At 28.3% G+C, this 13,026-nt stretch overlaps 1 protein-coding gene across 4 annotated transcripts in view; it reads right to left on the bottom strand.

Moving 5' to 3' along the window:
• The window catches only part of LOC129952844 (1-phosphatidylinositol 4,5-bisphosphate phosphodiesterase classes I and II), a 48,821-nt gene that overhangs the window by 8,920 nt on the left and 26,875 nt on the right, over positions 1-13,026 (bottom strand). For all 4 annotated transcript variants that reach the window (XM_056065701.1, XM_056065699.1, XM_056065698.1 and 1 more), the window contains exons 3-9: positions 7,896-8,042; positions 4,981-5,121; positions 3,902-4,035; positions 3,648-3,833; positions 3,377-3,574; positions 1,920-2,102; positions 1,427-1,607 (exon numbers count right to left, since the gene is read on the bottom strand). In XM_056065701.1, coding sequence (XP_055921676.1) covers positions 1,427-1,607; positions 1,920-2,102; positions 3,377-3,574; positions 3,648-3,833; positions 3,902-4,035; positions 4,981-5,121; positions 7,896-8,042 — 1,170 coding nt within the window. The remainder of the gene's footprint in view (positions 1-1,426; positions 1,608-1,919; positions 2,103-3,376; positions 3,575-3,647; positions 3,834-3,901; positions 4,036-4,980; positions 5,122-7,895; positions 8,043-13,026) is intronic.

Below are 13,026 nucleotides of genomic sequence, written 5' to 3' on the forward strand. Positions count from 1 at the left end.
AGCTGATTTGAAAATCACTTTTAATTAAAGATGCAAGATGCTGTAACCGTGTAGAAGAAATACTTTTCTTGGTTACTTGAAAAAGCTAGTCTTGTGTTGATTTACAATCATATCATAAAAAAAGGTTTACTACCTTAGCCTGGGAAAAATAGGGTGGCCCAAAGATTAAACTCACCCAATACCAGACGAATTTAAAGAGGTGAAGGTAATATTTATTTCGGTGCAATAGAAGCATATGTGACTTTTTAACTGTATGTCTTATGAAATAGAAATCTAAACAGCTAATAAAGAAAGCTTATAGCCTTTTTTATGAAGTTTTTTTTATTGCAACAAGTAACATACTTTCGAAAAATTCTTTACAATAGTGTTAGGTTAATGGTACTTGTAAAATGTATCGAACTAGTTATATAAAATAAAAATCAAATGTATGTGATGTAAAATTTTGTTTTGTAAGCTGTAGAAAAAGCTGTTAAACTTCTGCTAAAAGCTACTCATAAAAATGGTTTGTTTATCAAAGTTTGTTACAATGTTTGATTTTTTATGAGGAAATACTACTTAGGGTTAACCGCTGTGTCGATACAGGTCATAAATTGTTATGCATTTAATTCCGAACTCTTTTAAAATACAATTCTCACCTCTTGGTAGGGAACTAATGTAACGATGATTTAAATAACTTAAAGAACAAAAATAGCAACTGGTTATTTTGTATTTATTTTATATTGTGTCAGAAAAATTAACTCGAAATAAAAAAAGATTTAGAGATTGAAGCTTCCATTGCGGACTTAAACTTTCCAAACAGTTCTCATTAAATAAGAAGCCTACTATTCCAGTAAATAAAGCTGATAATACTGTCCTTGCGAAATATCAAATCGAATTTTAAGTCTAATATACGTTAAATAAAAAAAGAATTTTCTACGAATTTTGGGACAACTAAGCAGTTACAACTTAAAAGTTAAAATTAAAAGGGTTTTTTATTTGATTACTCCTTTATAACATTGATTGCTTTAATTTAAAACAAAAACCTGTTATAACAATCTTACCTACTCTACTTTGAGATACGCAATTTATTTTATGACAAAAACAGCACTTATGTATATACGATACAATCTAATTTAAGAATAAGATGTCACAATGTCAATGGTGGCTAGCCCCAGAAGCCAAAACTCTTAGAAGAACACTCACCTACCTTGAGATGCACAAGTGGGTAAGTGTTTACGAAGAAACATATAGAGAATAGCCTCTTTGACGGAAATAAAGCTCTTTCGGCCTTAAGGATACCAAATACTTATAACATGCAATCTTGAACTGAAATGCTCACTATTAACAATGAATAAAATACCTATCTATATATTTAAATCTTTTATATGTAAATTGTATGTTTTAATAATATATGTATGTATGTTTTATACAATATATATTGACTTACTTGTTGCCGTGGATTACAGTGGTTCTCAAAACTTAATATCACAGGAAATTCTGAAGTTTTAAATGCGCTCTCTGCGATTGCTTCGAGCACATCCTTGGCAAAAATCTCAGGAACAAATGTATATCCATGAACAATAACGGGTTCTTCTGTTCGTCCATTCCAAAAATCCAATTCGACACATCTACAAAAATTGGAACAATTTCAGTTCTTGTAAAATGTATTTTTATGTCAAAAAAAGTATAAAAATGATGTAGGTGCCTCAACTCTGATTAAGATAATTCAATAAATAAAAATAGGTAGCACTTAATTAAAAAAAGTAAATTTAATGCGCTATCGGAGGAACTTCCAACTTAATTACGCAATAAAAGAGTGATTGATTTTCTAATTTAAACAAATTGAATCCAAAAATACAAAGCGTTAATTAAATTTTTAAGATATGACGTACACGCACAGCAAATGTAAATTGTTTTGGAAATAAGAATTAACAAATTACCTGCATCCGGCTAGAAGACACTGTCGATAGATCTCTACAGAAGACTTTCCAGTAATCTGATGGCCAGTCAAGTAAGTATTGTGAGACGAATTAATAAAATAATGCGACAGGGGTTGATCCATGTCATCGCATAAATCGAGTTTATTTGGAGCCATTATTGGGTTATCACTCGACATTAAATACCTGCAAATAAATAAATTCAAACAAATATTAGTCTTTATTAAAAAACCCCAAAAAAATCGTTGGACAACCTGGGGCTTAACTCTCCTGTGGATTCTACTATATTTCAAGTCAACTTAAAATGCATGAGTTTTAAAAGGATGTACATATGAGAAGATTTATTTAATTGAAATGAAAAGGATCAGTTTTGCAAGGAACTCGTTAAAATAAATAGTTAAAGTATACACCTACATTTTGGACAGCTTCTAAACCAAATAGAGAATAACGTGTTTTCAATATCCCTTACATAAATATAAAGCTTACTTAATGCAAGCAAAATTCAGAAGCACTATGCATGCACATTGTACATACAATGGATGTAGATTTATACATAAAAATAGATGTCCATAATATTTCTATCGACTTTATCCTCAAGCAAAAATAGCGTCCATAGTGAAAAATTGTAGAACTTGAAGTAGAAGGTGCCTTACAATGTAAATATTTGGTATTGCATTCCAACTGAACTTGGTCTTGTTGAAATGTGATTTACAATAGATAATACAAAAGGGTTGCCACACTCCACTCAACCCCATTTGGCTGGGTCTGGGTGGGTTGAGAAAAGCATCCAGACTAAAAAGTTCATAGAAGCCACCCCCATCAGCCCTTGCATTGATCTATTTAATGGAATATTGGAATGTGGGTGTGCAAAGCTATGAATAGTGGGTTAGTTACGAAGCACAGTATAAACATATCGATTCGATGTGGTTTTTGAAAACCTCTCTTCGAAAAAAAGATTGAGAATAATATTATTCACAAAATGTTTTATCAGTTGCATGAAATTTGATTGAATGGAAAAGTGCATTCCATGATATGAGCTCCGATGCGGACACACAAACAAAAATCTAAAAAACAAAATGCACTGATTTTAAAATTAGTTACTAAGTTACAGATTTGCTGAATGTGCAAGTATTTTAATTACATTTGAGCGAAGTATGTTTAACCAACCAAATCTATATCCATGGGTCAGATCCTGTTAAAGTTCAATTAGTATTATTTTTATGTGGAGCTGATTGACCTAGATTTTTATACTAAGTGGTTTACATCGTACAAGCGGTGTATAATAACCTAGAACGTGCATATAGGAATGTTATCAAAGAGGTTCTCACAAATATAAGTTTAGTCATAGCCCAACTATGTTGAAATGTGTTTTCCTTTGAATAAAGATTATTTAAAAGCTGTCTTACATCATCATTAACATAAAAGTCTTAAACGTAAACACTTAATTTAAAATATCTTACCTTAAGAATCCATCCGAACTTAAAAGTCCTTTTTGAGAATTAAATTTATTTGGCTCGTATTCCGTTATTATTTCCTTTGCTCGTGCCGTATTCGCATAAGGATAGAGTATTTCATTCAGCCTAGGATCTCGTTGAGTCTTATTTAAAAACTCTACCAGTTGTGAAATTGTCATGCAACGTCTTTTCGAGTTACCTACACTGTTAATTAAAATACGTAAAATATAAATTTAAATCTTCAATCACAGAATTGATAAATAAATGAACAACTTACATTCCATCGAAAATCTTCTCAACTTCAGTCCGTTGTGTAAGATTTTTGTAAAGATTGTAAAAGTCTTCAAACTGGAATTTTGACAGGGGCAAGCTATCTATTTTGCCTGATGGCAGACCGGAAACATCTAAAGCCTTCTCAACACGTTTTCTATCCTCTTTGTTTTGAGTGAAGATTTTAATGATACTATAAGAAAAATTTATATTTAAAAATTAAATTTATTTAGTTTAAAGTTAATATTTTATGTTACATACTTTTTAACTGGAATCATTTTATCTCTGACCGCTTGCAAACACAATTTTGTATGAGCCTTTTGAAGGAACATATTCGAGGATCCATTTATCTGTGATAAACTATAGGCTAGCTTCATGAGCTCGTAGGACCAATACTATTGAGAAATAGGTAAAAAGATTCGAATTATAATTTTTTAGTTTATCTTTCCACATTTTCTGTACATAAAACGGATAACTTTTATGACTCAAACAAATATATTCACATCAAGATACAATTCTCTAAGACTTCAAAATCATAAAGTTCATTGAAAAACAACTGCCTCTGGCTTTTCAATTTTGAAAGGAGTCAAATTAGTGCAGTCCATAATATGTTAAAAATTAAGTTACGATGTGAACTTAGGCCTTTTTAAAAATATTGTATGCACACATATTAATTTTTAAGTATTGATATTTGATTTTTTATTTGCTGAACTGACAATCAGTTTATTCATTTTCCATCATCAACATTAATGCAAATGCCATAAGGAGACAGAGATAAGGAATTAACTACAAATAATATTATTTATCTCTTAATTGAAGAGTAAATAATGTTTGTGTTTTTTTTTTCATATATTTTCTTTATTGAATCAACGATAATAAATGGCTAATGAAAATAATCATCAATCAAAAAGAGCCAATTAAATCAATGCATTCTGACAATGATTAACGATAATAAAAATATGTTTTTTATTTTATTCTTCAATGACTACACTGAGAAGGATGCTTAAAATTAGATTAGATTATTTGAGAGAGTTTTAAATGTCAATCATTATTGAACTATTTTATGACATATTGAAAAGAAGTTTAATGAACCTAAGGACCAATAACATATGTATAAGATAATGTTAAATATTTTCGTTTTTACTTTAGAACCTTGTTTATAAATTATCGGAATATTTAAAGGATGTATGTGCAAAATTTGAAAAGAAGATTAAAACATTGATTTTATTTAAATGTTTTAAAATAACACCGACACGAACAGGTTTTTTTTAAATACATTTGAAAAAGGGTTTGAATTTTTTTAATTTGAAAAATTTAAGGAACATTTAAGAAATAATTACCTGAGCAATTTCTTTGTTAATACAAGAAAAATTAATAACAGTAAGATTCACAAAATCAGAGCCTTGTATGACAGTTATTGTTTTTTCCTCCAGAGTATCTTCCATAGATCCCATATTCAAAAGCTGTCGGAGTTTAGGATCCTAAAAAAAAAAAAAATTTTTAAGTAAACAATATTTTAAAATAAATAAATTGTTTCAAATAGGCAAAAGTTTGGTATTTGAAAACTTCAATAAAAATTCAAGAATTTGAATAAAACAAATTTAAATTCCGAAAATTTGGTTTCTAAAAATAAATGATTATCAACAATTGAGTCTGTTTAGTCTAAAAAATGGTTCCATTTTGTGTTTGCGAATTTACTAGGTTAGGAATGGTAATCAAATATGCAACTGAGTGGTATTGTTTTATTCCCAAAAGTTTAAAAAATCTGATCACAAGATTAAAAAAATCCCTTCTGGTAACTCTTTATATAATGTATATTACTTTAACATGGCAGTGCCAAAGAAATGAAATGTTACCCTTAAATTAAATGTCAAAAGAAAATAAATAAAATATTATACTAAAATAAAATTTAAAAAAATGGAATTGTATAAAAGCTGAAGCAAAAATTAAAAAAGACTCTGGGATGCGACCCACACTGATTACTTCTCTAAGTGTGTCAATATGTATCAATTTTTACCAAATTTGCGTATTTTTTCGTAGATTTTATTTTTTTATGAAAAAACGGACTGTTGGATTTAAAAAAAAAATGACTGATTATGGAAATTAATATTTTCTGTATAATAAAACAAGTTTGAAGCCAATAATTGTAATTTTTGAAAACCTATTTGAGTCAAAAGTAAATTTTTACTAAGTTTTAGTATTGTTTTTTTTTTTGGTTTTTATTTTTTGTAAAAAAAACTGTCAATTCGATTTTTTTTCCAAATTTTTCCTAATGTTGATAACAATATTTCTTATAAGTTTAAATTTGTTGAAAGCCATAATCTCAAATATTTGAAAAGATATTTGAGTCGAAAATCAATTTTTACCAACTTTTATTAATTTTTTTGTTTAGGTTTTAATTTTTTGTAAAAAAAACTGTCAATTCTAATTTTCTCAAAATTTTTCCGAACGTTGAAAACAATATATTTTACAAGATAAAATAAGTTTGAAGCCTTAATCTCAAGTTTTTGAAAAGATATTTGATACAAAATTCAATTTTTTTGTTTTAGACATTAAATCATACTTCAGTCGTAAAATTTTCTAGGTGACACTTTCTTTTGATTTATAAAAAAAAACCGTTAATTGGATTTTTGTCGAAAAATATACCCGTTTTGTATCACGTTACAATATATGATATAAAATTTAACTCAAGTATCTTGCGTCATTGGTTTGTGAGATATTTAGGGTTAACCAAAATATCACCTTTTTTCTAAACTGCTATGGTAAAAAAAACCACCCACTCAATTTTCTTGAGAGCCCTTTTTTGCATTTTTTGCCTTATTATCTGTATAATAACATTTATTTGAAGTCGTTAGCGCTTCTGGTTCTTGAGCTATGGACGACGAAAAAAACGTTGCGAACGTAAGGAAGTACGGATATAATTACATAACTTCCTATGGGAAGTTAAAAAAATCACTCGTCGAATGTATAGTAGAGTACATCTGCCTCTTGATTGGTTGGACAGTATTTAAAAGCTACAATTATTGTGTATTTTCTCTTTCTTAAAGCTCTGCAAGATCCACGCTCCTTTTTCAGCTCAAAACTTTTTTTATAACGGTCTAAATTGTGAATACATTTGGAAAACATGTACTTTGTCTCATTTTGATTAAAAATTACATGAGGAGAAATCATCGCAAAAATGCTGCACAGCCGTCATTCGGAACTAGATTCCTCGAAAAATATGATATGTATTAAAATTCAGTTTCTGTAATCACTACTGAAAGTATAGTATTTTGAAAAAAGTCCCCAAAAACATAACGCCTTACATCATTCTAAGCCAACTCTTCCGTTAAATCTATGATAATATACATACAATTCTTTTTACAATAAGTCTACGTCTATCTTGGGTACTACTTGACATTTGAATTCTTTTTGTTAATCTAAGAGAATTAAGCTTCGTGCAATTTAATTAAAATTATATCATTTTGAATACTCTATTTGATCAATTAAGCGAGATTAAGTCACTAATGTGTCATCTCGGCAACTTGAAAACATTGTATCCTATATGCAAATTGTATTATGACCGAGACAGTACAAACGAAACATTTACAAATTAGTTCTGCATGTTTTCTTTTAAAATAAGCAGACAAATGTTATTGACCTTAGTCTTCCAAACGTCGTTCTTTAATTATCATCAATTTGCTGATTAGTTAGAGTTTTATTAACTTTTCTTCCGATTTCAAACATACCGTCGTTTGTCGTCTGTTCATTTGATATAATTAACATTTGTTTTAGTTTTAAACTGAATACAAAAAGTTATTTTGTCGTACATTTGCGTGCACGTAAATGATAATATAGAAGTCTTCCAATCACGAAAAGTCTTATATTATGCCTAATTCAATGTCAAACAATAGATACACTACCTTATCTCATTGTACACAGTTAAAGTACTCATAATTTGAATAAGTACGTTAACTAAATATCTATTTAAACATGACGATATACTCGTATTAATTAACATATAAGTTATTTTTAATGTTGTGTGCTCTTCGGAAATTGCAAACAAAAAATTAACAATTCTATAGTAAAAATTTTAAATAAAAATAAGCACTAGTTTTCCCATATAATAATAATTATATAAATAAGATTTTAAATTAAAACACATGTATTGTAAAAAAACAACAGAAAATTGATGAAACTTTGTCTTCATTTGACAAAAATTAATAAGTTCATCAAAATAATTATTTTAAAATATCATTGATCAAAACAAATTTACCTTTGCTTTCCTCGCGTATATACCGGTTCGGACATCTCGAATTGTAGCAATATCCAATAAATCCTTTTCATCCCTCTGATCGTTCCAATACATGAAGAAACCCTTCGGATCGATACGCCCGGTAATTGCTACTCCAGTTACGGCATCCTTAAACAAAAAGAAAATTTCATGAGCATATTTTTATTCAGAAAACTTATTATAAATAATAAAAAGAACTATTAATTGAATTTTCTCATATTTATGTCCACAGCTTTCGATTCTATCAAAGTATGGAACAGTGAATTTATATTTCAATTAATCACAAAACTGTCATGACCAGGATGTGTTGTGTGAGTTGCTTTATTTTCACTTATAAGCAAATAATTCAATTGAAAGATAATTGCATTTAACCCGGAATACCGTTGAGTATTCTTCTATTGTTACATTATAATGTGGTTAACACTCTATCATCAATTTAGAAATAATAATGTTATTTGATAGAAAAAATAATAATATTTTGAAATACATTTTTTCAGATATATGTATGAGAAAAAGAGCATCTTAGAGATTTTAATTTGAAAAATATCAAAATATGAGCTGTAAAGTTCTGTAGAACGAATTTTTTGTAATCTTTAGGCAAACGAAAGCTTTACAATTCCGATTGTTTTTGACTGACATAAAATCAAAATCACTCTATTAAATAACGTTTTTGAGATATCGCGTAGTATAATTAAGAAAACACAACATTACCAATTTTAAAGCTAATTAAACTCATGATAATTCTATTTTCAATTTGAATTTGTTTAGTATCTCATTTTAGAAAATGGTTCCAAAAAAAACTGTTCTCCATAAACTTCAGGGATCAGATATAATTTTTGTTAGTTTTAATCATTAAAAACAACTATTGAATTTTTTTGACAGTTAGGTTATAACGATCATTGAATATTCCTATCATTGAAAAAAAAAACTTTATAATTGAAGTCAAGCATTTGATTTAAGGGCTGATCATGAAAAGTTAAACTGACAGATGATAATGCAAAGCAAATGGAACCTTCAGTGAATTGATTTTATTCTGAATTATAAAATTGGAAATCAGCTCTTCATTAAAAATTATTTAATTATTAAACAAAAATGGGAAATTAATTGAAAGAAAAAATCCTGGTTAAATAAATAATTTGTTTAGTATATGAAATGCTTTAACTCAAAAGCTTCCCCTTTAATACTTAAAATTAATAATTTAACTTTCTAATCGTTTTAAATCCCAAAACAAAATATTCAGTGATGAAAACCAATGATAGCAAAGTTAGGTTTGTAATAGAAAAGGAACTGTTCAACAGTTATTTTTAATACATCTTCTTAATAAGGCTATTTCATCAAGCTATTGAATAAGACTGAAACATATAAAAACATTGTTAAAAACCTCAAATTTTTAAAGTATTTATATTCAAATATTGTTTAAAGGTGTTTGTTTTAATTATGTCATTTAAAAAAAGGCTTTCCTGTTCTCTTTTTTATATATTTTAAAAACCTGATGGAGAATTACCAGAGTAATTTTATTGGTTTGACTTATAAAGCTATAAACTCAATAAATTGAACCCAACTTTTTTAAACAATTTCAATGTCTATTTTTTCGTAACACATTCTGTTTTAAGGACAATTCGCAAATCATATTACTTCTGCTTCATCAGGCTCGACTTCTCCAATCTTGTCTAATCAAATTTAAAAAAAAAGTTGCTATGCTAATACTAATCGTTTAAATATATTTAATAAATATAATAAACGCCATCTAACCCACAGAAAATTGAATTTTTGTCAGATGACTTGATTTAGAATAAATAATGAGAAATATACAAATCCGACCAAATAAAAATGCTAATTTACATAACTTAAGCGCTATAACCTCTCTTCCAAGTTTATATATATTTTTACAGTAGATAGGTAGGTATACAGAGATATTATTTATTGGCAGATAAATTTTGTTTTTATTTTATTCGTATATTTTTCTTAAAAATTTTGAAAGATTCAAACGAGAAATAAAATGTTAATCAGTTAGGTCATTTTTGAATTGTAAGTTCGTAAATTTATAGCCGAAAATATATCAACTTTTCTGGCTGTCATCACTTGACTAGTGGTTTCTGTTTTGACTCAAGCAAAGTGTTAGTGTTAAAAATTTTGTGTTAAGAATTTTGTAAGTGTGAACTGAAATATTATGATATGAAAAACATGAATAATTCAGTTTAACTCATAAATCATCGGATCAAATGAGAAAAAATGAATGAAAAATAAAAAATATTTACTTAAGTAAGTTTATAAACATTTATGTATGTATATAGCTGGGAACAAGATTCCGAGCATTTTCCAATTTCTCATAAAAAATAAATACAACAAAATAATAAATAAAAGCGTGACGGCTGATAGTTAACATTTTGGAGCATCCACTTTGGGAATTAAATAAAGGATTTCAATAATTTCTTTTCGGTTTTTGAACCAGCAGTTCCATTTAAGCATTTTTTTTATTATTACTACGTATGAATGTATATAGTACAGAAACATTCATTTGTAAGTTTCGAAAGTAAAGCTTAAAAAGTAGCCGAAGTACGGTGAACACTCATAACTTACCATTCGTACCAGTTTTTCGAAAATTATTAAAAATAACATTTTGTGTAAGTTAAAGCGTAATCCATCCCGATGACACAATCCAAGAGTGGAACTTGCATACTCGAAACTAATCCACTTTCAGTACTCGGTATGTGTACCACAGATTACCTCACAATTATATAAATGATATGTGCCCCTAAAACAAGTAAAAGTCTTTTGAATATTATCGAAACAAGGGCTTTGAAAATGATAGGCGATGGTATTTTTGATAACCGAATTAACTACATCACTCGAACACCACCGCAATGTTTCATATTTTTCCTTGTTCTATTGTTATTTTTACAAACAGGGTTCTGTCGAATTAGCCACTTGTATCCCCCACCCCCCTTCAAACAATACAGTCGTAATATGCGTACTTCTAGGAATGCTCATCAGTTTAACATTAAGATCAATTTCGAACGTATTGTCAAGTATAGAGATCCTTTTTTTAACAGCACATCGAGAATGTGGAATGCTTTATCCAACTCTGTTAATAAGTAGGTAAGTAAGCAAGTTATTTATTTATTTATATTTCAATTTAAAAAAATAGCAGACAAATTATGAATTTAAGAGCTATGGCTAAGTTGTCAGGCTTTTTTATAAATGTTTATTTTAAAATTTAATTAAATTTTCAATAATCAACAAAAAAGAACTAAAGTTTCAAACGTAATCTGATGTTAATAATATCTTATACTTTTAAACTGTTTTTAAGAAATTGCTTAGGGTTTTCCAGTCTCACTCGTTTAAAAAATGGATAGTTTCCTGCATAGTTAATGATTGTTTAGAGTTGGTCTTTCAAATTACGTTGGTTGTTCACATCGATATGTAAGGTTTCAAGATTGCTATTTGTCATACCAACTGTCCTTATTCCTCAACTCATACAAAAGTAGTTTTTTTGAAAGCCTTGATTCCTTATAATGACAGCATACCTTAAATATAAAGTCAGTCTGTGTATTTGTCAACAGTTTTGGTAGTACACTTTCCAAGTATTTATATAGCTTAACAAGGAGTATTTTGGGGTAGGTTCAGGAGCTTTTTTATGAAATTCCTATGGAATGGATCATCTACAACCTTGTTTCACGCCAGTATTTGTTCCAAACCATTCTGAATAAGATGTGCCATCCCAAACAACTGCATTTGTGTTAGTGTACATTTTTTTTATCACTCTAATGAAGTTGAAAGATACGCCAAGTTGTGAGAGCTTATAGAACAGCGCATTTCTGTTGAACAGGTCGAAGGCAACTTTAAAGTCAACAAAAATTGAGTAAACTTTGCTGTTCCTGGCATGAAACGCTTTGACATTGGATGACAGAGTCTGATCAATGGATGAATAATTTTTTCTGAAGCCAGCTTAAAGATCAGATATATAATTTTTACGTTCGGCCCACTTTTAAAGTCTCTCTACAAGAACGCCACAGAATATTTTCGCTATTACATTCATAAAAGAAATTCCTCTGTAATTTTCCACAACGTCAAAAGGTCCTTTTTTGTGAATAGAAAATATTACAGACTTTCTAAAAGAAGAGGGAATTTCAGCCGTGAAGAAAACTCTGTTGAACAGAATTTGAAGATTGTTAATTAATGTAGGTGTAGCATTTTTAAAAAACTAATATGGAAACCCGTCTTCGCCTGGAGCTTTTCCATTCTTCGCATTTAGGAATATATCAGCGTCTAATGTGTAATCAAAAGTTAATGTTAAAAACTAAGTTGTTTCTTCCATTAAGCGTATTGTATTATTTAGAAAATATTATTTCTACAACTTTTATGAGTATTTTAGTTCTTTATCTTTTGTGAACTCCCACATAGTTTTCCTTTAATTCAAAAAATTGTCCAACTTAAGAAGCTTTGAGTTTAAGATCTTCTTGCTCGTCTGACATGATTTTTTTAATCATATCTAAACAAATGTATCTATGTATTTCTAAGACGAACAAGGAACTCGTAATTCTAACTCTACAAATTGTATCCGAACTTTTTGCGATTAATTATGCACATTTTGTGTTTTAATGAAAAGTCGAATATATCTAAAATCTTAACACGTTGAAAACAACTTCTAAAACTATAATTCAATTTTATTTGTTATTATATACTCGTACATTAACAATCTTCAAATCAATTTTATGTAAGTGCAGATATTCATCAATTGAAAATTACAGATTAATTGAAACAGAAATAAAACAAATAAAATTTTGGTAAGCACCTAAATATTTTATTTATGTCTATTGAAGAAATAAGTGTTGTAGATGAGAATAAATCAACATCAAAAGATACATAAACATTTTTATTAATATTAAGCAATAAAATTTGATTTTATAAGTAGAAAAGTTTTTCAATAAAACTATACAAATAGATATTATTAGAAGCATAGTTACAATATAGGCCACCGCACATTATACCTATACAAGATATAACTAAAATGATTAATGAAATAAAAGATTTGCATATAAGTATATGTAAATCGGCCATTACCCAAATAAGAATAGGTCATGAAAATCCACTAAAATTAGAATCGTTTCAT

Source organism: Eupeodes corollae, chromosome 3, assembly GCF_945859685.1.
Source record: "Eupeodes corollae chromosome 3, idEupCoro1.1, whole genome shotgun sequence".
Classification (NCBI taxonomy): Eukaryota; Metazoa; Arthropoda; class Insecta; order Diptera; family Syrphidae; genus Eupeodes; species Eupeodes corollae.